Source organism: Leopardus geoffroyi, chromosome C1 (assembly GCF_018350155.1).
Source record: "Leopardus geoffroyi isolate Oge1 chromosome C1, O.geoffroyi_Oge1_pat1.0, whole genome shotgun sequence".
Classification (NCBI taxonomy): Eukaryota; Metazoa; Chordata; class Mammalia; order Carnivora; family Felidae; genus Leopardus; species Leopardus geoffroyi.
In genome coordinates, this window is record NC_059328.1 from 15,190,471 (window position 1) to 15,216,189 (window position 25,719).

The window sequence follows — 25,719 nt, forward strand, 5'->3', positions numbered from 1 at the left end:
TCTCTCTGCCCCTCCCTGGCTCCAACTCTCTCTCTCTCTCTCTCTCTCTCAAAAATAAACATTAAAAAACACGAAAAAATAAAAGAAAGAAAGAAATACAAAGGAAAACGGATGGCAGCTATTCCGAGGAGGAAAGACTCCAGTGAATGCAACACTTAGCTACTTTTAAGGGTCTACTAGATAGAATCTTTTAAATATAAGCTACAGTTCAGCAGCTTTAAAATTTCATGTTTATTCATATTTTTCAAAATATATGTACATAAAAAAAGGAAGATTTACAACAGGAAAGATTGCCTTACATGCAACACAAATTCCAATGAGCTCATGATGGGATCACACGTGATTATGGATCTACTTCAAGCCAATCTTCTCAAGTCCATTTCCCAGCCACACTCTAGGCTGCAGATGAGATCCCAGGAGACAATGCAAGTGGAATGAAGGAAACAAACGTCTTTTGCCTCTGGCAGTACTCAAGGGGCCAGAAGATGTACACCAAAAAGTTTAAGACAATTAAAATGTCAAGTGCCACAGGGAGGATAAATGATAACCGGAAATCAGTATTTCTCAAGTAGAAAGCTAGTACTATTTAACACAACTTCACAATACTAAACCAAATACAAATGAGAAAGGGTTAGGTAGTTGGGCTTCATTTACTTTTTTTTTTCTTTTTTGTAAATATCTCAAAAAAAGAAGCCACTTGCTTGATATCAAAAGTGCTGTGGAAAGAAAGGAGGGGAAAAAAACCCACAGATGAATCTGGAATTTAGTTTATTTTAGCAAATTGTATGTTTTTCCACTTAACATTTCTATATTAGCAATGATGTAACTCTCCAACATTTCCTTATAAAAAAGGCAAACAGGAAACAACTCATGCTCCAAATATTAAAAAATATATTTAAACATTTGATCAAGATTTTATATGGTTTGGTTTTTGGTAACACAGGTGACACCAGAAATCATAAACTCAACATATTCCTGTATTTCCCTTCAGTCAGAAACCAAATGGTGGAGGGAATTTGTGCTTGTGGTCGAGGGAGCGCAATGCTCTGGGCCAGTGAAAAACACCTGGAAATCGGCCAACGTGAAAAGTGGCCCAAAGGAGTCCTAGGTCTGCCGAATCTAATGAAGTCATAATGTTTTTTGGCTTATTCCCAAAGCTAAGATGTCTCTGTGTTTATATAGTTGGAGAGAAAGGGTTAGTGGAGTGGTTTTATAAATAAGATGAATTATTATAGCTATAACTGAAGTCTCCAGGCAGAAGGCTTTTCCATTCAGTCAGTGCTATATACTCTGCCTCTTTTTTTTACTTCCAGCACCTGACCAGTATCCTATTCTTGATGTTTTCTACAAATATAAAAATCTTTGCAAGTGTTTAGATAAAGCTGGAAGAAACAAAGAAAAAAAAAAGCCAAAGCTGACAATAAAAAAAGAAAGAGGGTTGGGGTAGAGGGAGAAAAAATGACAAGTGGAGATTATACAGTTCAGGAAAATCCGGAGTTATCGCAGAAATTAAAATGACTGAGGGAACGGGTAGGCACCAAGAACAGCACCTAAAGCGAACAAATGCCTAAATTGGTTTATTTATATTCCCTCCCCACAATGTTCATAGGGAAGGGAAAAAATGTAATTTTAAAAGCATCAAAACTAAAACAAATGCACACTGACCTTAGAAAATAAGATTCTGAATTTTATCATGATACCCTTTTTTTCCTATAAAATTTACTTTTTTGCTTTGAAAGACTTCTTCATGTTGGCTTTGCCTTTACTGGGCAATTTCACTTCCTTTCTCACACTGGCTGCAGGCTTTTTTGAAGAGCCACCACTAGGTTTCTTGATGACTGAGGATGAGGGTCTGGCTTTCTTGGCAGGAGTTTTGGCCTTAGGAGGGGCTTTCTTAGACAGGGGCCTAGCTTTCCCCCGCTGGGCAGCTGGGACTTTGGGCGCAGGCTTGGACCCTCTCTGCTTCACTGATGCAGCCTTCACCGAAGACTTGGCTGGGGTTTTCTTCTGCAACCTGTGAGAACAAAGAGCAAAGGCGATCACTTAGTACTCAAGAGACTCACTCTGCCAGGACGACCGGATACTTTGCCAAAAAAGACACAGGGTAGACAGAAGTCACCGATGTAAAGGATAGGAACGTGGTGATTTGATATAGCCCTTACTAAAACTGTGTGAAAATTCAACCACTTCATGGGAGTCTGTACATAATTTGTGATGTTCTTCCTAGGAAAATATGGGATTGTTTTTCTTTGAATAACCAACCAACTACGGATATACACACAGATTTGACCAAAGAGTAAATTACACATATTCACAGTGCTTCCTAAGTTCAAAGCCCCTGAATTTCCAGTAAGACAAATTCAAATGTTACACCAAGAGCCTTCTGAGAAGGATCCTGAGTTGTTACAATGCTATTAATTACTATTACTGCCACTATTAACTCAAAGGTAGGACATCCACACATCAACACCTTCTTTTAGGTGGTGGCTCTTCGTCATCAGAGTCTTCTTCTGAAGAGTCCTCCTCATCTTCATCCTCGTCTCTTGAATCATCTAGCTCTTTCTTTGGAAATAGAACTCCTGGGCTATGAGAAGAAAAAAAGAAAAGTATGGTAAAATTACGTAGAAGAGAAGTCCCACATAGGAAAGGGAAAAATGTGAACCTAGATGCTCTTTCTTTGACATTCCACATCTTCCTGCCCTCCCCAAATGCCATGTTGCAAGTGTCGGGTTACAGTTTAACCTGTTTTCAACACACACACAGTTATAACAAATCTATTAAGAGTCCAGAACCATACCTCATTCCCTTCCTCCTACCATTAGAAAAAATGGACTCTTTAATTTTTTTATGTTTTTTTAAAAAAAATTATTAATATTTATTCATTTTTGAGAGACAGAGAATGCGAGCAGGGAGGGGCAGAGACAGAGAGGGAGGCACAGAATCTGAAGCAGGCTCCCGGCTCTGAGCTGTCCGCACAGAGCCCGATGCGGGGCTTGAACCCATGAACGACAAGATCATGACCTGAGCTCAAGTCGGAAGCTCAACTGACTGAGCACCCAGGCACCTCTTTTTATGTTTTGAGACAGTGAGAGAACACGGTATGACAGTGAGGGAGGGGCAAAGGCAGAGGGAGGGAGAGAATCCTAAGCAGGCTCCACACCCAGCACGGAGTCCAACATGGGGCTTGATTTCATGACTGTGATGTCATGACATGCACCAAAATCAAGAGTCGGATGCTTAACTCACTGAGCTACCCAGGTGCCCCAATAAGATGGATTTTTTTTTTTTTTTTAATGTTTATTTATTTCTGAGAGGGAGACAGGCAGAGCACGAGAGAGGGAGGGGCAGAGAGGGAGAAACAGAACCTGAAGCAGGCTCCAGGCTCCAAGCTGTCAGCACAAAGCCTGAGGTGGGGCTCGAACTCACAAACTGTGAGATCATGACCTGAGCCGAAGTCACACACTTAACCGACTGAGCCACCCAGGCGCCCCTAAAATGGATTCTTAATCATTTACTTAGTAAGCAATTTAAGCTCCTGATGTGTGTCCAGCACTGCATTAGCCACTGAATATACAGCAGTGACTGGTCTACAAGACAGCAAACAGTTTGCACAGCAGTATACATTTTTTTGGCCTCATGATACTGGCAAAAGACCTCAAAATATCATAAAGGCTGAATCTCTTCAAAGTTTTAGAGAAAGTCAGCAAGGATTTTCTAATTTTCTTTGCCCTTATTGATACAAATATTGATTCCATTGTGTAATAAGTCCTTGAATTATAACATTTTATGTACATGACTTTAAGAATTAAATTTAATATTTGAAAAATTCAAATAATATGCAATCGGCCAAGTAACAGAGGCTTGTACACAAGGTACAATGTAAGAAATACACTATACTCTTGCTAAAATAGGGCTTTAGTGGTACATGTCATGGCACTTTACTAGAAATCAGAGTATAAGAAGGCCATTGCACAGGTGCAGAGAACAATGCTTGGCCCCAAGGAGATGCTCAATACATTTTTTGGTTTGGTGCATAAATAAAGTATAGATCAAAAAGATTTTCAAGGAAATGGCCCTATCTCTATAGTATGGAGAAGGCAGACTAGGGTTATTGGAAGCAGCCAATGCTCTCCCCTCCTTGAGTGACGATGAAAACATACATAATCCTCTAATAATCTTGTCATTATCATTTATTTAATAAAGAAAGAATGAACACAAAAATAACTGGCCGATGATCTCAAAGAATTCCATGCTTGATTTTAAGGAATGGGTGGCTAATAAGATCTAGCAGGGTAGCCAACATTCTCCAGTTCTAACATGAAAAGTGTTTGCTCTAAAGCAATACTGCCTTAAGTAATCTTTATTTTCAAGTAAAACAGTAATAAATTAATCAGTTAAGCCCAAGATTTTAAATTTACAATCACCAACACTTCACATTATGGCCTGGCTGCTTACCTGGGGTAATAGGGAAAACAGAGCTGGAAGGTGCCACTGAATCCTTTGCCAGAGATCTGTTCCATCCATCCATTCTTTTCGCATTTCTGAAGAGTCTTTTTCAACAAATGCACTGAATAAAAAATCCAGAAATGAAGAAAGTTACCTACAATTTTTTTTTTTTTAATTCTTAACATTTATTTATTTTCGAGAGGCAGAGACAGACAGAGCATGAGTGGGGGAGGGGCAGAGAGAGAGGGAGACACAGAATCCGAAGCAGGTTCCAGGCTCTGAGCCGTCAGCGCAGAGCCCCGAAGCGGGGCTCGAACCCACAAACCGTGAGATCATGACCTAAGCCGAAGTCAGATGCCCAACCGAGCCACCCAGGTGCCCCTAGTTATTCTATTTTATAAGTCCCTCAACCACAAACATTTATATACAAATTTACTGTCCTGTCAAACAGTAGGTGACATGTGCTAACTGAAATTTTTGTGGTCAGAATTGTTAACTAATTCACTTAACAATTAAGTGCCCATAAATTTGAAAAGAGTTAAATTGTCATGGCAAGAGACTGATTATTAAGTCCATTAAGACCATTAAGACAAGTTCCTCGTTTCAGAGAAAGCAGAACAGGAGCCCAGAGTGGTGAGTGACCTACAGTGCCCTACAGTGCCCTACAGTGACGCAAAAATGATTAGTAGCCAACCTAAAACTAATCTCTCATTTCCATTCATTCAAACATCTATTGGATACCTGTATGTACTCAGAAATAATTTAGGAGAGTATCTATAAAGATGACAAAACCGGGGGCACCTGGTGGCTCAGTTGAGTGTTCATTTTCTGATTTTGGCTCAGGTCATGATCTCATGGCCTGTGAGTTCGAGCCCCGTGTCGGGCTCTGCGGACTGTGGGGCTCTGTGCTGTTTGCAGAGCCTGCTTGGGATACTCTCCCTCCACCCCTTGGCCCCTCCCCTGCACACAGGTGTGCAAACATGCTCTCTCAAAAATAAATAAACATTAAAAAAAGGAAAGCATTCCTTCATAACATTATAAAATTCATACTGCATAGGTTAAAAGTCAGTATTGGGGCGCCTGGGTGGCGCAGTCGGTTAAGCGTCCGACTTCAGCCAGGTCACGATCTCGCGGTCTGTGAGTTCGAGCCCCGCGTCGGGCTCTGGGCTGATGGCTCAGAGCCTGGAGCCTGTTTCCGATTCTGTGTCTCCCTCTCTCTCTGCCCCTCCCCTGTTCATGCTCTGTCTCTCTCTGTCCCAAAAATAAATAAACGTTGAAAAAAAAAAAATTAAAAAAAAAAAAAAAAGTCAGTATTAAGACTTCAAAATTACTTTTTTTTTTTTTTAATTTTTTTTTTAACATTTATTTATTTGTGAGACAGAGAGAGAGAGAGCATGAACAGGGAGGGTCAGAGAAAGAGAGAGACACAGAATCTGAAACAGGCTCCAGGCTCTGAGCTGTCAGCACAGAGCCCGACACGGGGCTCGAACCCACAGACTGTGAGATCATGACCTGAGCCGAAGTCGGGCGCTTAACCGACTGAGCCACCCAGGCGCCCCCAAAATTACTTTTAATCAAAAGAATACAGCCTAGTGTGCGTTTTGTTACTTATTTTCCATATTCCTTACCCTACACCACTATACCTATTCTAGTAGTTCACTGAGAAAATATACAGCCTCGTTAACCTGGATATGACAGTGCTAAGGCGAGGCTTTTAATCTCAAATCACCACCTGCCGGGGTAAAGACACTTTCCTGAGAAAAGTATTCTTTGTTCTAGGGCTTAAGGCAACAAGAAACAACATAAGTAGCATTTTAAAACACCTGCTTGGCTTCAAGGGAAAATTACATGGTTTGGTAGACATTCAGAAAGGCAAAAAGATACTAGAGAAGTATTCTGAACCAAGAGATTTATCTAAAATCTTTAAAGTAAAATCAAATCCTGATCTTCAGCAGACATTGTAAATTAAGGATAAGCCTTGCTTATTTGTTTTTCCTTTTGTAAATAATAAATTTGTAAAGTTGTTCCCTCTTGATTTTCAGTCAGCAGTTAATGCTTTGTAATAGCATGAGCTCCAGAACTGTTTACAAGGCAATCCCCCCGATCCCAGTTAAATAAATGCACACAACTCTGAGCCTTACTTTGATAGTTAGAATTGGTCCCTGGGTGGTTCTCCAGGACATACTTCTTCAGAGCAGTGGTAGAGCAGGTCTTCGGCTCATTCATGGCAGCAATAGCAGACAAGATTGCATATTCCATCAGGCTTCCACCAAGCAGGGGTTTCTCCCCTGATTTCTTCAGCTGTTTTCCAAGGAGGAAGAGAAAAGCATCAAGACAACACTCTCCCAAAGCAGGTCAAGACAAGACTCCTCTGCACCAGGTGGGTCGGAGTTCCTGCATTAGCACAGATATGTTTTACAATAAATTGTCAGGTTAGGGACTTTCTCTTCCCGCTCATCAGGTATTTAATCTAACTGAGGAGTCCCAACCCTCCTATGGATATTTTCTCTTTCCATTAACCCCTCCATCCAACCTAACAGAGCAACAGCTACCCTTATCTCAAACAGAGTGACAGCTGTATCCCAATAAGCAGGTTAACTTGTCATGTCCCAAATAAATAAGACAGTTTTGAGAATACTTCCTTGTCTCAATCTGAAAAGTGGAGTAGTTAGAAAAATAATAAATAACCTTTTTAATCCTGTAAAGAAAATAGCAAAGGAAAAGTTTGATAATTGTTTAGGGTATCATACAACAGAAAATGACATAGCATATTCCAAGGACAAAAGGATAGGGAACAAAGATCAGCACCATTAAGCACAGAGAGTAAAAGGACAAACTCAGGTATGATCTACAACAGAGATTCTCAAAGAGTGGTCCACAAACCCACTGGGGATCCTGAGACTCTTTCAGAGGATCTGCAAGATCAAAACTATTTTCATAATAATGCTAAGACGTGATTTGCCTTCTTCACTGTGGTGACATCTGCACTGATGGTGGAAAAGCGACGGTGGGTAAAACTGCTGATACCTTACCATAAATCAAGGCGGAGACACAAAAATGTACCAGTAGTTGCTGTATTCTTTACTGCTATGTGCTTGTTTAAAAAAAAAAAAAAGCCAATTTCACTTAAGAATGTCCTCAATGAAGTAGCAAAAGTTATCTTATTAAATCTCAATCCCAGGACATGTCTTTTTGTTATTTTATGGGATGAAATGGGAAGAACACATTAAGCATGTCAACTGCATGTGGAGATATGACGATGGTCTCAAGAAAAAGCACCCCAGGGTCTGAGTTGTGAGCTGAACTAGCTTCATTTTTCATGGGATGCTCCTTACTTGAAGGAACGACTAATAGATACGCTATGGTTAATTATTATTTAGACTTGGGCATCTGGTAGACATTTTCTTGAAAATGTATTAAATGAGCCTCTCCCTTCAAGGAAAACAACTAACAGTATTTGTTGCCAAGCATAAAATGCAACTTTTTAAGAAAAAATTTAAATCATGGAACATTTGTATATACTACGGTGAGCTTAGTAATTTCTGAGTACTTAAATATTGTTCTGATAAGATCGGTGGGTACTATTACTTTTGTTACTGTTTGATGAAATGTGGTAACACTTTAATTATCTGCATGATTCAGTGAACCACTATCTTCCAAATGACCATGTTATAAAATTATGCAGTTAAAACAACTGCTCCAAGTTCAAGACAGACCCAAAGATTTAAGGCAAGAGTACAAGAGGTTCACAGATACGGTTTTAGGTTCCACATGGCAACTAACCTTTAAGGAATTAGCACAAAATCAATTAATGTAATACACCGTATTAACAGAATAAAGGACAAAGATCACATGCTCATCTCGAGACACAGAAAAATCATTTTACAAACCCAAAAGCTGCTCATAATAAAATCTAACAAACTAGTAATAGGGGAGAAATCTTCTCAACCTGATAACAGGCATTTATAAATAACCCACAGCTAACTTAATGATCGAAGACTTGATGTTTCCCCTTTAATAAGGGGAATGAGACAAGGATGTCTGCTCTCAGCATTGTACTGGAGGTTCTATTCAGTATAATTAAGCAAGAAAAAAGCAAAGCAAAACAAAACAGCCAGATGAGAAAGGTAAACAAAATGGTCTTTATCTGCAAATGACATGACTCTATGTAGAAAATCCTAGGGAATCCACAAAAATCCTAAGGAATCTACAAAAAAACTACTAGAAGTAGTGAATGAGTTCAGCAATGTTGCCGGATATAAGATCAACAGACAAATCAACTGTATTTCTAAATGTCAGCAATGAACAATCTTGAAAATATTTCCATTCACCGTAACGTGGAAAAGAATAAAATACTTAGGAATAAACTTAAATGTAAGACCTATATACTGAAAACTACAAAACGCTGCTGAGAGAAGTTAAAGATCTAAATAAAGAGACAGTCAGTGTTCACGAACTAGCAAACTCAGTATTATAAAGACAGTGATTCTTCCCATATTGATGTATAGGTTCAGTGCAATCTCTACCAAAATCCTAGCTGGGTTTTGTGTGTGTGTGTGTGTGTGAAAAATACCAAATGGATCCTAAAATTCATATGGAAATGCACAAGACTAAGAATAATTAAAATATTCTTTAAAAATTACATTTTTTGACATTTTCCAATTTGAAAACTTGCACAAAACTTTCAAAGCTACAGTCATCAAGACTATGATCCTGGCATAAGAATTCATACATAGATCAATGGAGAAAAACCAGGAGTCCAGAAATAAATCCTTAATATGTATGGTCATTTTTTTTTTTTTTTTTAAATAAAGATGCCAAGGCAATTCAGTGGGGAATAGATAATCTTTTAAATAAAAAGTGTTGGGGGGGGCGCCTGGGTGGCTCAGTCGTTTGAACGTCCAACTTCGGCTCAGGTCATGATCTCACAGCTCGTGGGTTCAAGCCCCACGTTGGGCTCTGTACTGACAGCTCAGAGACTGGAGCCTGCTTCCGATTCTGGGTCTCCCTTTCTCTCTCTCTGCTCTCTCCCGCTCATGCTGTCTCTGTTTCTCAAAAATAAATAAACATTACAAAAAATATTTTTTTAATAAATAAATAAATAAATAAATAAATAAATAAATAAATAAAATAAATAAATAAGTGTTGGGGCACATGGGTGGCTCAGTTGAACGTCTTGACTTTGGCTCAGGTCATGATCTCTCAGCTTTTGAGTTCAAGCCCCACATCGGGCTCTGTGCTGACAGCTCAGAGCCTGGAGCCTGCTTCCGATTCTGTGTCTCCCTCTCTCTCTCTCTGTCCCTCCCCCACTCACACTCTGTCTCTCTCAAAAAATAAACGTTAAAAAAAAAAAAAATTAAAAGTTAAAAATAAATAAATAAATAAATAAATAAATAAATAAATAAATAAAAGTGTTATGAGGTGCCTGGATGGCTCAGTCAGTTAAGCATCCAACTCTGGCCTAGGTGTTGATCTCACTGTCCCCGAGTTCGAGCTCCACACTGGGCTCTGTGGTGACAGCTCAGAGCCTGGAGCCTGTTTCGAATTCTGTGTCTCCCTTTCTCTCTCTGCCTTTCCCCCACTCGTTCGTTCTCTGTCTCCCTCTCAAAAATAAACAAACATTTAAAAATTTTTAAATAAATAAATAAAAAGTGTTAGGACAACTGGGTATCTAAGTGCAAGAACATGAATTTATAGCCCTACCTCATACCATAAACCAAACTCAAAATGGACAGAGCCTAAAAGTATTTAAAAACTCTTAAAAAGAATGTAGGAGTGAATCTTGTGATCCTAAGTTAGGCAATGATTTCTTGGATATACTACCAACAGCAGAAGCAATTTTAAAAAATGACATACTGGACTTCATCAAAATTAAATACCTTTGCACTTCAAAACATACCATTAAGAAAGTGAAAGCACAGGCCACAGAGGAGGAGAAAATATATGCAAATCATGTATCTAATGACGAACTTGAATCTAGTTAATAACTTTTACATCTCAATAATAAGACAAATAGCCCAAATTTAAAAACAGGCAAAGAATTTAAATAGACATTTTACCAGAAAAGATAAACAAATGTCCATTAAGCACAAGGAAAGATGGTCAGTATCAACAATCATTAGGGAAATGCCAACCAAAACCATAACAAAACAGCACTCTACATCCACCAGTATGGCTAGAATTCTAAAAAAGACGGTAACAAGTGTTTGCAATGATGTGGAGACACCGGAACCCTTATACTTTGCTGGTGGGAATGTAAAATGATGCACACACTGTGGCAGTTTCTTACGACATAAATTGACCATAGTGTCCAGTAAGTCCACACTCCTAGTTACATATCCATGTGAAATAAAAACATGTATTTGCACAAAGATTCGGATGTAAAGGTTCATAGGCAATATTAATCGTAAGAGTAAAAAGTGGAAATAACCCAAATGTTTATCAATTTGTGAGTAAACAGAATGTGTTACATACATACAATGGAATGCTATGTGGCAATAAAGAGGAATGAAAGCACTGATTCATGCTGCAACATGGATAAAACTCAAAGAAGATTATGCTAAGTGAAAGAAGCCAAACCAAAAAAGCGATAGATTGTATGACTCCATCTACACGAAATGTGTAGAAAAGGGAAATCTATGTAAAGAGAAAGTCGATTAGTAGGTTGGCTGCAGAGGAGAATGGGGAGAGACTGCAAACGGGCACAAGAGATCTTTCTGGGTGATGAAATGTTCTAAAACTGGATTGTAGTGATGGTTGTACAACTCTGTAAATTTACTAAAAATCACTGAATTATAAATTGTAACTTAAAATGAGTGTATTTTATGGCATACAAATCATACTTCAATAAAGCTACTTTAAAAAATCACCATTTGTTGAGTTTTGGTACAGTATCAAAGAATAATACCCACAACTATTTGAAAATTATCTTAAAATACTCCATACTTTTCTGTGTGTGAGGTGAATTTTCTTCAAAAATGTAACCCAAAATATGTTGAAATATCTGTTAAGACAGATACCAGCTGTCTTCTCTTAAGCAAGACGTTAAAGATTTGCAAATTTTTAATGAATAGTACCTCTCTTCTCATGAAGTTTTCCAAAAATATAGTTATTGTTCCACAAAAAAATGTTATTTATGCTGACGTAAAATGTTTTCTTAAAAAAATGAATATTTAAAATTTTTCTCAGTTTTAATCTCTAATATGGTACAACCCACATAAAAACAACCTCCTGGGGTCCTCAAAGAATTTTTAGAGTATAAGTTGGTCCTGAAACCAAAACTTTTGAGAGTCATTTCTCTACAACCAAGCCTTCTTGGCCTCTAACCTGGAATGTCCCAGAAGCACCTTTGCCAGTTATTTGTTCTAACTGGCCTCTCTCTACTGCTCTCTGCAGAGCATTCTTCAACAGCTGAGGCCTGCAGAGAAAACAAACAAACAAACAAAAATAGCGATAAACATCAATGAGGAAAGATATGAAGAAACAGATCCAGGGTTTTCCCCTGAACTTAAGTTCTGATTCCTATTAGATGTAGTAGTCGTTTGTTAAAATGGACAATAATAAATAAAATACTGGCACCCTTAACAAGTGGCATTCTTTTTACTTTAAGCAAAGCACTTAAGTCATTACCCGGAGACACAAACCATGTCCCATACAGAACCAATTTCGAAACTTCTAGGGCACTCCAAACACCTTCCGTTTATTCTACCACAACAGCAACCAAACTGTGTAATCAAACAAAGCAAGAGTATGTTTAAAGTCCCACCTAACTCAAGAATTCTCACAGGCAGAATTTCTAGATACTGTATTTTAAAAAGTATGTAACACATTAACAGAAAACAACATTTTTTTACAAACTCTGAAGTTAGCCTAATAGAATTCCCTGGGAAAGAAAAAAGGTTGTTCTTAACATAATGTCTCTGTCTTAAGAGGGTTACAGTTTAAGACAAGACGCAAACCAACAATACTAGGTCATCAAAACCAAATGGCAAGGAAGAAGAAACAGAGGGGTGCCCGGCAGCTCATATGGTATACTGTGTAACTCCTGATCTTGGGGCTGTGAGTTCGAGCCCCATGGCGAGGTGGAGATTACTTAAAAATAAAATCTTGTTTCAGCTGACTCTTGTTTCAGCTCAGGTCATGATCTCACAGTTCATGGGTTTGAACCCCACATCAGGCTCTGCGCTGACAGTTCTGGGCCTGCTTGAGATTCTCTCTCTCTCAAAATAAATCAACTTAAAAAAAAAATTCTAAAAAAGCCAAAAAACATAAGAACAAGTGCAAGACTGTCCTGTCAAGGTGTAGTCTCAGAGGTGGGAGCGGGGGGAACCTTAGGTGCAGGCACAAACCAATCAAATTGACTTTGGGCTTAAAAGGGGCTGTGGTAGGGAAGAAGACAATCAAATGGAAAGCTATGCATTCAGGCCAACAACAGGACATCTGAAGAAAGAGTGGATCATAATCTACAAGCCTGGTGTGTTCTGTCATCATTCTCAAGAATTACTAGAAGAGCACCCAGTAAGAATCTGAGGTGAGTGGCTTGAAACTGGTTAGTTACTGCGTTGACGAATAAAGATCGGCAGGGCAGCCGGTCGAGAGGCAGAATTACGAGGGCCAAACTATCATTTGAGGTGCTTCACACTGATATTTTTCTTTGGAGAAGAAATTTAAAATTTTTATCTAACCACTAAGCATTACAGGTTGAGCCGACACTAGTTTTTCATGACATCATCTGTATGCTTAGGGAGGAATAATAGAAGGGATGCCATGATCTAACAGGATGCTAAAGAGTGGGAACTAGCCTATCAAATCTTGTACATCCCAATCAGACTGCCCTAATTTGTACTGGTTCTTCCCCTACCTAACTGTGTGACTTTGGAAAAATGACTTTTCTGTGTCACTCAGCTTTTCTCCATTTGTAAAGTATGGGGAATAATAGTACCTATTTCTTGGGTTTGTTGTATTATCTGGTTTATTCCACACATCTGAAATATTTTGAATAGCACTTAGCACTATAGTGAGTGCAAAATGGTGTGACATAGACTAAATTTTTCAGAACAGGGAGCTATGCCTGGGAGTTAACAGTAAGTTAAAGAGATGGGGCATGATTAGGTATAGAAGAGTGTAGAATTTAGATGGATGGTAGAGTGACATTCTTACAATTTTTTTTCAGTGTTTATTTTTTGAGAGAGACAGAGCACAAGTGGGAGAGGGGCAGAGAGAGAGGGAGATGCAGAATCTGAACCATTCTTATTCACTATGCTATGCCTGCACTTTCCAATATAAGACAGCCCAGAACAGTGGAAAAAGCAAGTATCATATTGAAAAACAAAACGGGGCATCTGGGTGGCTCAGACGGTTGGGCACCTGACTTCAACTCAGGTCATGATCTTGCAGTTCATTAGTTCAAGCCCCACCATCGGGCTCTCCACTCTCAGTGCAGAGCCCGCTTCAGATGCTCCGTCTCCTTCTCTCTCTGCCTCTCCCAAGCACGCATGCGCTCTCTCTCTCTCTCTCTCTCTCTCAAAAAAAAAAAAAAAAAATTATTAAAAAAAATGAAGTTCTGATTTTACCAGTGAGCAGCCAGGTAACCCTAAGATTTTTATCAGCAAAATTGAGGTAGGAATATATATTTTTAAGCCTATTTTGAGAAATATGGAAAACAATGTACAAAAGGGTTTTATAAAGCCCTATACAAATTCAAGGAACTTTCTATTATTATAACATGTTCTCTTTTTTAAGTTTATCTATTTTAAGCAAGAGAGAGGGAGAACACGAGCAGGAGAGGAGCAGAGAGAAAGGGAGGGAGAGAGAATCTCAAGCAGGCTCTGCACTGTCAGTGTGGAGCCCAACGTGGGGCTCAAACTCAAGAAATGTGAGTTCATGACCTAAGCCAAAATTGAGTCGGATGCTTAGCCAACCGAGCCATCCAGGTGTCCCAACAGGTTTTGTTTTTAATTAGATAATCAGACCAGTTTAGTTTGAAGCAGAAAATCATGGGTAATTGTTGATGGCCATGTTACTCAACCATGGAGAAAGTTGGTCTGCACTGAGACATATATAAATGAAAGCCATGTGCAGAGAGAATCAGAAGTAAGGGATGGAGAACAAAAAAGCAACTGATAGCAACAAGGATTCTGAGTTGCAAGCATCTAAATGAGAGCGTTCCATCAGTCTGTTAGAAATGCATAAATGGAATTAAGAAGATCACAAGACGCCTGAAATTGCTCAGAGTTGAAAATGTTAAGAATCTAAGGGGTCACTAAAGAAATTAAAGAGTTCAGAGATAAGTATAGGGCATACAATTGAATTTGGGCTATGTTCTTATATTGGTGTGGGAAGAGGAAAAAAAAAAAGAGTATAAAGAAGTTACATCACACACAATGACTTCTAATGCCATGTGACAGAACTACCCTTGAAAGTTTCTGAAGGTATCTTAGAGTGAACTCAAAGTCTCTATGTAAATCCAACATATCCAGTTTTTAATTCAGATTTGCAAAAAATCATTGTTATCAAATACAGAAGAAACTTGCATGTTATATAAAAAACACTGGGATGCCTGAGTAGCTCAGTCAGTTAAGCATCTGACTCTTGATCTCTGCTCAGGTCACGACTTCAATGTTCATAAAATCGAACCCTGCGTCATCAGGCTGACTGCACAGAGTCTGCTTGGGATACTCTCTCTCCCTCTCTCTCTGCCCCTCCCCCACTCGTGCTCGCTCTCCCTCTCAAAATAAATAAATAAAAATTTTAAAAAATACCGTTGGGGCACCTGGGTGGCTCAGTCAGTTGAGTATCCAACTCTTGGATCATAATCTCACAGTTTGTGGGATGGAGACCTGTGTCAGGCTCCACACTGGGCATGAAGCCTGCTTAAGATTCTCTCTTCCTCTCCCTCTGTCCCTCCACTGCTTGCACATGTGTCCACATAGTCTCTCAAAAAAAAGTCTTTGAAATTAGAATCCTATTTAGCATGGTGTAATGCTCATACCATGAGAATTATATTGGAGCAGAGACTAATACTAGCATTAGTTGAGCACTTACTATGTGCCAGGCACTGTTCTAAGTGCTTAACATGTACTAGGAGACGTACGCCTGGTAACAACCTTACTGATACACTGTTTATCAGTTAGGAAACTGGGACACAGAGAGGGAAATTACTCAAGGATACAGAGCTAGAAAATGACAGAATCAGGATTTAAACCCAAGGGGTCTGGTTTCAAAGTCTGTGCTTTTTACAAGCTCTACAGCTGCTAGTATACAGGAGCAGAAACATGTGCCTCATCTCACACACTCTGGGACGAACACTCTTTGTGGAGTGGCCAGGTGAAATGCCCACAGGCATTCAATCGCTCATTCAACTAATATTTATGGAGCATCTACTGTGTGCTAGGGCATGGGGGAAACGGAAGTGAACAATATAGATAAAACTCCTGGCCAGGGTGTCTGGGTGGCTCAGTTGGTTAAGTGTCCGACTTCGGTTCAGTTCATGATCTTGTGATTCATGAGTTTGAGCCCCACGTTGGGGTCTGTGCTAACAGGTAGGAGCCCGGAGCCTGGCTCGGATTCTGTGTCTCCCCCTCTCTCTGCTCGCCCCTTGCTCATGCTGTCTCTCTCTCAAAAAGAAATAAACATTCAAAAAAAAAATCTTTTTTTAAATCCTGGTCTTCAAGATTCTGACATTTTAATGGGGTAGACAGGTAGTTTTAAACAACCGGGCAGGGGCACCTGGATGGCTCAGCTGGTTAAGCATGCGACTCTGGATTTCAGCTCAGGTCATGATTTCACAGTTCATGAATTTGAGCTCCACATCAGGCTTTGCACTGACAGTGTGGAGCCTGCTTGGGATTCTCTCTCTCAAAAATAAACAAACTTGGGGCGCTTGGGTGGCTCAGTTGGTTGGGCGTCTGTCTTCGGCCCAGGTCATGATCTCACACAGTTCGTGAGTTGGAGCCCCACGTCCGGCTCCGTGCCGACAGCTTGGAGCCTGGAGCCTGCTTCGGATTCTGTGTCTCCCTCTCTCTCTCTCTGCCCCTCCCCAACTCATGCCTGCATTCTCTGTCAAAAATAAATAAACTTAAAATAAATAAATACACTTAAAAAAAAAAAAAAGAAAAGAAAGAAAAAAGGCCAGGCAGATGCAGTATGTGTTAGAATGTGATGAGTGCTATGGAGAAAAGTAAGACAGAGAAGTAGAATTCTGAATGCTGGGAGAGGAGGGAAAGGTTGCAAATGGAATTTAGGTGGTTCCATCAACCACATGCAGTGTACAAGCCAGGTACGGACACTAACTGGAACAAACCAACTATAAGAAGTCATTTTGGTGGTGCCTGGGTGGCTCCGTTGGTTGAACATCCAACTCTTGGTTTTGGCTCAGGTCGTGATCTCACAGTTTGTGGGATGGAGCCCCTCGTTGGGCTCTGCGATGACAGCATGGGACCTGCTCAGGATTCTCTCTCTCCCTCTCTCTCTCTGCCCCTCCCCCACTCCCTCTCTCTCAAAAATAAACTAACTTTAACAAGTCACTTTGGAGACAACTGGGGACATGTGACCATGGCCTATGTATTGGATAATGCTTAGGATTTTGTCGGAAATGTTAGTACGATGGTTTGTTCTCTTTACATTTATGTGTATGTTTGAAAGTTTCCAAAATAAAACAATTACAAAAAAGGAAGGCAGTCAAGGCACTCTAACGAGGACATCAGAGTAAAAACCTGAGAGAAGTGAAGGCGTGAGCAAAGTAGATTATGGGGAAAACCATCCAGGCAAAGGGAACAGCAAGCATACAGACTCTGAGGCCAGCTAAGTGAGGGAAAAGTAGTAGGAGATTAGGTCAAAGACACAATGGAAGCGTAATGTCATATACCATTGTAGAGACACTGGCTCTATCTGTAAGGGGGCTGGGAAGCCACAGGAAGGTTTGAGTAGCAAGGCGATACGATCTAACTTACATTTTTACAAGTCTCACCCTCACTGCTAGGTTAAGAACAGACTGAAGGAGACGGAGCATGAGAGGAGTTAGGAAGTCATTGCTCTAAAACAACTGAGAGATGATGGTGGCTTGGAAGAGTAGTAACAGTGGAGGTAATGAGAAGAGGTTTGTTTATGGATATATCCTAATACCAAATCCAAAGTAACTGCTTACAGATTAGATGGAGGTGTGGGATAAACAGAACAGACCAGCACATCAGGTGAGCTTGAGCCCTACTTCGGGTGAGCCTGAGCCCTGCTTTAGGTGAGCCCCGCTTCTCTCTCTCCCTCTCTGCCCCTTGGTCAGTTGTGTACCCCACCCATCCCCCTCTCAAAAACTAAAATTAAAATTAAGTATGGCCAAATTATCACGTTAATTGTATGTATGACAGGACTCCCTGACAGTCAGTGGTAGAGAAAATCAATAGTTTCAGGGAAGTAAACGGAGAAAGAAAAAAAAAAAAGTTACTGTTAACGAGGTCACAGGAAAAGGTCTCTAGGTTCGTTATCACCTACGAGTGGATAACCCATCTATTATCAGGAAAATATTGTTTCAACATAAGATCAGAAATGTTCATAAAGATTAGACATGTAACAAAGTTACACTGCTATCAACAACTTGTCTGGTGGGAGTACAGTAGAAAGGTAAGGAAAGAAAAAGCTGGGAGAAGATAATGGTCTCCAGTCACCAGAGAGAGAAGAGAGAGAAAAGTGAAATGTGTATTTAAATGCATTTCTAGCTCATGGTTGTATATGTGGGTCACACTCAGGGCAGAAAAAGCATACAAAAACCAGGACATTAATTTCAAACTTTGTGCTTCTATGATTCCCTTTTCTTTTGCACTATTTCACTGACTCTCCTTGGGCACTCTGAAGACCACTAAGTGCTTTTCTGAAAATGTGGCTTCTGGGCTAAAGCCTCAGCAATTCTAACTGCATGCCTCAGTAATGCAAGTAAATACTGTTACTGAACAATATCAAGACAATATGCATTCGATATAAAAATCATCTGTAGAAATGACTGGATTAAAGACAATTTTCCAAAAGTCATCCATCATAACAAAGATCTCACATAAACACACTCAAAACACAAACTCTGTGAATTACAAATTTAAACAAATTAATGTCTCTGCACAAATGTCTCAATGATCAGTGTAGGTATTTTTATGTGGCAACTTTTTAGAACTGAATTACTACCAAAATTCTGCCAGAATTTTACATTAAATGTTTAAATTAGGATATTATATTATTTTTCTCTAGAGGTTTACAGAAACCTGAGTTCTCTTATGTTTCAAACTCTAAATTAAAAAAATAGAGTTTAACGTGGGGGCACCTGAGTGGCTCACTCAGTTAAGCATCCGACTTCCAGCTCAAGTCATGGTCCCACAATTCATGGGTTCAAGTCCTGCATGGGCTCCGCGCTGACAGTGCAGAGCCTGCTTGGGATCCTCTCTCCCTCTCTGCCCTGCCTACCCCCAACTTGCACTTTCTAGCTCAAAAAACAAAAACTTAAAAGAAATGCGTACCAATCACCTCACACCCATTAAGGATGGCTAAAAACAAAACAAACAAAAAACGGGCACCTAGGTAGCTCAGTCAATTAAGTGTCAGACTCTTGGTTTCAGCTCAGGTCATGATCTCCCAGTTTTGTGAGTCTGAGCCCCGCATTGGGATTTGCGCAGGGATTCTCTCCCTTCTTGGGATTCTCTCTCTCTCCCTATCTACCCCTTCGCCACTAGCTCTGTCTCTCAAAATAAATAAGTAAAAAAATGTAAACGAACAAACACACACAGGTTGGCGACGATATGGAGAAATTAGAAATTCTGTATACTGTCGGTAGGAAAGTAAAATGATATGGTCACTGTGGAAAACAGTATGGCAGTTCCTCAAAAAAACTAAAAACTAGAATCATCATTTCATCTAGCAGTTTTACTTCTGGGTATATACCCCCAAAGAACTGAAGGCAGGGTTTCAAAGAAGTATTAGTACATCAGTGTTCAAAGCAGCATTATTCACAAGAACCAAAACGTGAAAACCCAAGTGTTCATTAACAGAAGGATGAATAAACAAAATGGAGTACATACAGCAAAAGAGTACTATTCAGCCTAAAAGAGGAAGGAAATTCTAACATGCAACAATAAGGATAAACTTTGAGGACACTGTACTAAATGAAATAAGCCAGTCACAAAAAGATAAAGACTAGATGACTCCACTTACATGAGGTACTTATAGCCAAAATCATACAGACAGAGAGCAGAAAGGTGGTGGCTGGGGGGGAAGGGATTTCCTATTTAATGGGTACAGAGCTGCAATTTTACAAGATGAAGAGTTCTGGAAATACATGGTGCTCCTGGTAGCACATCATGAATGTATTTTATACCACTGAACTGTACACTTAAAAATGGTTAAGATGGTAAATTTTGTTTATCTGTATTTTAACACGATTTAAAAAAAAAACATTAAAATTAAAAAAATAATGAGAGCTGGGGCGCCTGGGTGACCCAGTTCATTAAGCATCTGACTTCAGTTCAGGTCACGATCTCATGGTTCATGGGACTGGGCTCTGTGCTGATAGCTTGGAGCCTGATTTGGATTCTGTGTCTTCCTCTCTCTCTGCCCCTCCCCTACTCATGCTTTGTCCCTCTCAAAAATAAACATTAAAAAAAAAATTTTTTTTTAACAATGAAAGCTGAGAGGACATTGAGTTTAATGCTGAATGTTCTAACAGCTGACACGGTGGAAGAATTATTCTACCAAGGTCTTGTAAGAGTTAACATGTAGGTGTTTTTTTTGTTTTTGTTTTTGTTTTCAGAAACAAACGACAATGGAGATATGAAAAAGAAAATATAACAAGACAAAAAAATAAAGCCCAAGGGCATCTGGGTGGCTCAGCTAGTTAAGCATCCATCTGACTCTTGATTTTGGCTCAGGGCATCATCTCACAGTTCATGGAGTATGAACCCCTTGTCAGGCTCTGTGCTGACAGTGTGGAGTCTGCTTGGGATTCTCTCTCTCTGCCTCTCCCCGGGCCATGCTCTCTCTCTCTCTCTCTCAGACTAAATAAACTTTAAAAAATAAAGTAAAATAAAATATAAATAAATAAAACCCACAAAAAAAGGTTTTATCCTTAGCTCAGCTAAACGTTATCCTTCTTGAATATTTACTTTCACCTTTCTCATGAAAAAGGGGCTAAGGGAATAACACAGACATCTGTGCTTTGAAGTACAGGCCAACGGCTCATACCTGATGTCCACTCTAAGTTTAGGGTAATACTGAGACACATATTTCCTGATGAGACTGTAGGAAGCTTCTTTAGGTTCGCAAAGGCGAGTAAAGGCCAGCGGGAGGATATCCTCCAATTTTACTTGTGGTTCTGGATCCACTGCGGAGCTTCTATTCTGAAATATATTACCAAAAATTATCATCATTAAAGAATATAGAGTTCTCTGTTCAAATGCTTCTGTATTCAACTCAAGGGCTTTCCTAAATTGATTGATAATTTAACTTGTGCTAAACTATCACTTTTTTCCACATTCAAACAAATATACTACGGGGCACGATGGCACTTGTGTGGCAACTCTTTTGAGTTATGAAATTCAGATTGAGAGTTAAAAATATGTATAAAAATGAGGGGCACCTGGGTAGCTCAGTCAGTTGAGTGTCCAACTTTGGCTCAGGTCATGATCTCACAGTCGGTGGGTTCAAGCCCCGTGTAGGGCTCTGCACTGACAGCTCAGAGCCTGGAGCCTGCTTCAGATTCTGTGTCTCCCTCTCTCTCTGTCCCTCCCCCACTCACACTCTCTCTCTGGCTCTTGAAAATAAATAAATGTTAAAAAAAAAAAAGTATAAAAATGAAAAGGAATGGTAGACTTTATTTAAAAGTCTTAGTTTATTCTTACCCTTCAATAACAAAGAATAAAGACCATGCAGCACCAAAAAGCACTGCACAGAAGTTCATTTCAAAAGTGTTTCAAAGTTGTAGAAAAAATGTACAAAAACTTTCAGAGTTGCAAAAACACAGCTGTAGAGGAACAGTCACGATTTCAGTTACTGACATGGGGAAAATACTGAATGTTTCACTTTATTATTAATATTTTATAATTATTATTTATTTATATATTTTTATATTTAGTAGTATTTCACTTTATTATAGAAAGTATTATACTTTCCACAAATGAAATTATGTGTCTTAAGAAGTGTTAACATTTACCAAAAAAAAAAAAAAAGAAAAAGAAAAAGAAAGAAAAAGAAAAAGAAAAAGAGAAAGAAAAAGAAAAAGAAAAAAAGAGAAAGAAAAAAGAGAAAGAAAAAGAAAAAGAAAAACTGGCTCTGAATATAGTTTTGGGGTCTAATACTGGGTAAAGATGCACTCATATATGTCCCTTTTCGTTTAACAGATTGGTTTCACTAAAAGAAGTATAATTCATAGAGTTGCCAATAATTCAACATATGGCAGTTAAGTGCATGGGCTCGGCAGTGGGGGGGGGTGGGGAGGGGTGGGGGGACGACTGCTTGGATTTACACTGTTTTTTTACTCACCAGCTGGGCGATAATGAGCAAATTACTTACAACCTCTTCAGGCCTTAATAGTAAGGCTACACTTTGCATAGTGCCTGGCACACAGTGAACACTCAATAAATGTCATTTTAAGAGATGTAGTTTTAGAGTGCTCAAACTGTGGTTTAGACTTCTTACCTTTCTGTTTCTGGATTTCTGAGGTGTTTTTCTTGATTTTTGGACCACAATAAAACTCCCAGAAGCACCTTTTCCTTTTACCTATGGTAAATTAATTTTAGTTGCGATAACCAATATTTTTATTTTAAATTATCCTGGTATTAATATCTATAACTTTATATGAGACTAAGCAAAGTACAGGGCATGACGATACAAGAACTAATGTAAAATGTTGTTCAACTCTTCAGAGAAAAAAGAACAATGGATGAATCAAAAGACTTGGGACTGAATCCCATTTATGGTATCATCTAGCCATTCAATATTGGACAACCCCATAAAGCCTCTGAGCTTTTGTTCCCTCGTCTACGAACCTGGGTAAGAATGCTATTGTGATACCAGGTTAACAGTATATAAGCTATCCACCCCGCATGAAAGAAGTTATAATCTCTTGGGGAAAATGAGAAAATCTCTATCTTGAAAGGAAGACTGCTCCCTGGCAAAAGTTTATGGACCGCTGATCTCAAACTACAGTGCTTCCCAGACCACCCATGAGCCATTATTACTGCACCTGTGACGGTTATCTAACTCACAGCCACTGCATATGATGGTATGTGTAAGTCTTACCACGTGTTTCCACAGTTTACAAAGCACTTTCACAGAACTTTAAAGCTGATTCACACTAACCAGAGTCCTCCACACCTTAGCTTTATTTATGCTACCTTGAACATAGCAATCAAGCTGAAATACTTTCAGCCTGTAAAGTGTTGTTTAAGCATCAAAATGAGGTTCAGCCTATGAGGCAAGAATAGGTCATAAACTATATTTCATAAAGAAAAACACGAAGCCAGCTCATCAATTATGCTGACATACACTATGATTGAGGACAGATCTTTGGCTCTAATTACACTGGTTAGATAATACCTTTCAGTCAGAGACCATTACAAAGGCCATATAAACATCAGTTATACAACATTTTGAGAAAACTATAATGTAAGCTCCACGGCAGAAATCTGCTTTACTCACTGATGGGCCCCCAAGCACCTGGCACACAGGAAGAATTTGTATTTGTGGAGTGAAGTACTTGTTGAAAGTTCCTAAGCAGAATTTAAATGCCTGAATGGCACAGAATTCTGTGTTCATCAGACTGTGCAGAAAGGTATGGAAGAAAGGCAACGGGACTCTCAGAATGCATTGAACTAGGTCTTTTGAACTATTTTTGCCACTACCATGGCATTGTGGTAATTACTTCATCCCTCTGAACCTTTGAAGAAAATTTAGGTAAGATACACTCCATTCCAACTTAAAATTTTTATGTTTCTAAGCAATGTTTTGATGTACTAGGCAAAATAACGTAGATTTATGCCTGAAATCAATACTGGTTTTAGTACTAGTCTCAATTTACTCAGGCTTCTCTAATGTTCCTAACAAGCTTCAATAATTTTAGACACTGTTAAGATGAACCTATTTACAAATTTATAATGGTAACAAGTCTAGTCATAAGGTAGGCTTTAAAACTAACAAATGCAAGATGAGAGCAATTCTTTTTTGCTGCTGCAATAAAAGAATTCCTTAACCCCACCTCTCATCTTCAGTACATGATCTCAAGCACAAGGGGCCCCCAAAGAAAATCCAATTAGAAGTACAAGCAGCACTAGAAAACAATTATGCTATCATATTGCTTCTGCTCTCCAGAACAGTTAACTTATCAAAGGTAACTGGCACCAGTGGTCTGAAACCTAGTCTCAAATAATAAAAGTAGGCCATGCTTAAACATTTCATCATCATGTTAATTTATATTTTTACAAAAAAAAAAAAAAAAAAAGACAAAAAGCCTAAATGTTATTATGGACTTACAGCTATTACATGTTGAAATGATCTTATCCTCAACAATTGTTTAATACCTGTTTGATGACACCTCTATTTAATTCTCTTTTTAGTGCTTGTTTAAGGAGGTAGCCCCTTCTCTCCAGCTCCAGAGAAGGGTACTTATGGATAATGTATTTCCGAATAGCAACCACTGATGCACCACTCTTCTGGAAGCATGCCTAGAAAACAGATTTACCGAAACACGCATATTACTTTACACTAGCTGTTTTCATTAGACAGAGAATCTGACACATGTTTTCAAAATAAACTATTTTGGAGATGAACTTGATAATGAATGATAAAAATGGCACGGAAGAATGAGTAGTATTTCAGGTAACTTCAGTTCATCATGGCTGTGGAGAAATACAGAATTACAATATTTTTGCAACAATTTTACTTTAGTTCAAACCAGGCAAAGAGAAGACACAACATGTGAAGAACAACATTCTGTGTGTCAAGGAAGAACCTCTTTCCATTTTAATTCTATTTTGTATTTAGAAGACAGATCTTTAGCATTAAAATGAAAAAAAAAATAGAACATTTCTATTACTTGCAGGATTACAGATCTGGCTCATTTTATGGAATGAGCTTTAGCACACCAGGACCAATGTTTCTCTCTAGGCTTTATGCAAATGTCAGCAGAGAAGATAAACAAAGATAATCTGAATAAATGGCATAAAACTGATTTTATAAATGGCAAAATCTTAAGGAGAGTTTTGGGTAACAATGAGGACATTCAATTGCAATTTAAAATGCTCTCTTCCATTTCCATCCAATTTAACTATATTCTATTTGATTAATGCCCAAGGAAGACTCAAGTAGGTCATTAAGTCATGAAGGTGGCAAATTTTTTTCAAGTGCTTTACATTTTGAAGCATACATAAGCAGCATCTGTTATTTACCTAATGGGCTAGTTCACCAATTCTGTGTTGTCTTTCTCTATAAACTGAATGGAGAACTTACTCATTCTCATTGGATAAAACACTTGGTTGAATTTTATTTTATATACTTTGACAATAAAGAAAAAAATTCACAGGCAGATGGAGCAGAAAAGACTACAGAACATAAAACAAGTTGGGTTAATATGGTTCACCTATTTCAAGTAAATGTTTCTGACCTATCAAAACCACTGATGTTTACTCCTGATCTTAAAATACAAAGAAAATCAAACGGAAAAGAACCCTCTAATGCTAAAACAATTCCATGCTCCACCAAACTGACAATGAGATGGAAGCAGACATCAGGACTCCTGTTTGATTCACAAAATGGTTCTGGTAGTCTGAAATCATGATTTGTTACACTGCATGGAACACACACCCACCCACCCCTCATTTGTACAAATATGCACAATCAGATTCAAACTATTCTTTAGACCTAATTTATACTGTTCTAATTTTTTTGTTTCACTATTTAAAATTTTAGTCCTTCTCCAACCTCACTGTGACCCTGCTTCTCTAAACTTAGGCTGAGTGGTCATGAAGTGAAAACCTTGATGAAAAGCTATACAAAGAAATGAGATCTCACCATAGTCAAGCTATCTAGACCAAGAAAGTTTCAAGGAGTTGAGAGCACTCTTAAAAGAATACAGGGAGGAAAAAAAAAAAAAAGAATGTAGGGAGAGGTCTAAAGACAAACTCTTTTCCAGTTTATATGTCAGTGCTGTCTTCTCAAATTCTGAGAATGACCACTAGGCTGCCCCTTCCTATGTATACCATCCTTGATTAAATTGGTTTTTATCCCCCTTTCCCCAACTCTGACTCAGAT

General features: G+C 38.8%; 1 protein-coding gene across 11 annotated transcripts in view; it reads right to left on the reverse strand.

Annotated features, from left to right (window-relative positions):
* Positions 1–211: 211 nt before the first annotated feature.
* The window catches only part of HP1BP3 (heterochromatin protein 1 binding protein 3), a 38,019-nt gene continuing 12,511 nt past the window's right edge, over positions 212–25,719 (reverse strand). For 10 of the 11 annotated variants that reach the window (XM_045475936.1, XM_045475937.1, XM_045475939.1 and 7 more), the window contains 8 exons: positions 23,991–24,134; positions 22,111–22,191; positions 20,659–20,813; positions 11,773–11,863; positions 6,588–6,747; positions 4,456–4,567; positions 2,471–2,584; positions 212–2,014 (listed from right to left, as the gene is read on the reverse strand). In XM_045475936.1, the coding sequence (XP_045331892.1) occupies positions 1,720–2,014; positions 2,471–2,584; positions 4,456–4,567; positions 6,588–6,747; positions 11,773–11,863; positions 20,659–20,813; positions 22,111–22,191; positions 23,991–24,134 (1,152 nt within the window). In that variant the 3' untranslated portion in view covers positions 212–1,719. The other variant, XM_045475946.1, reaches the window with a different exon arrangement.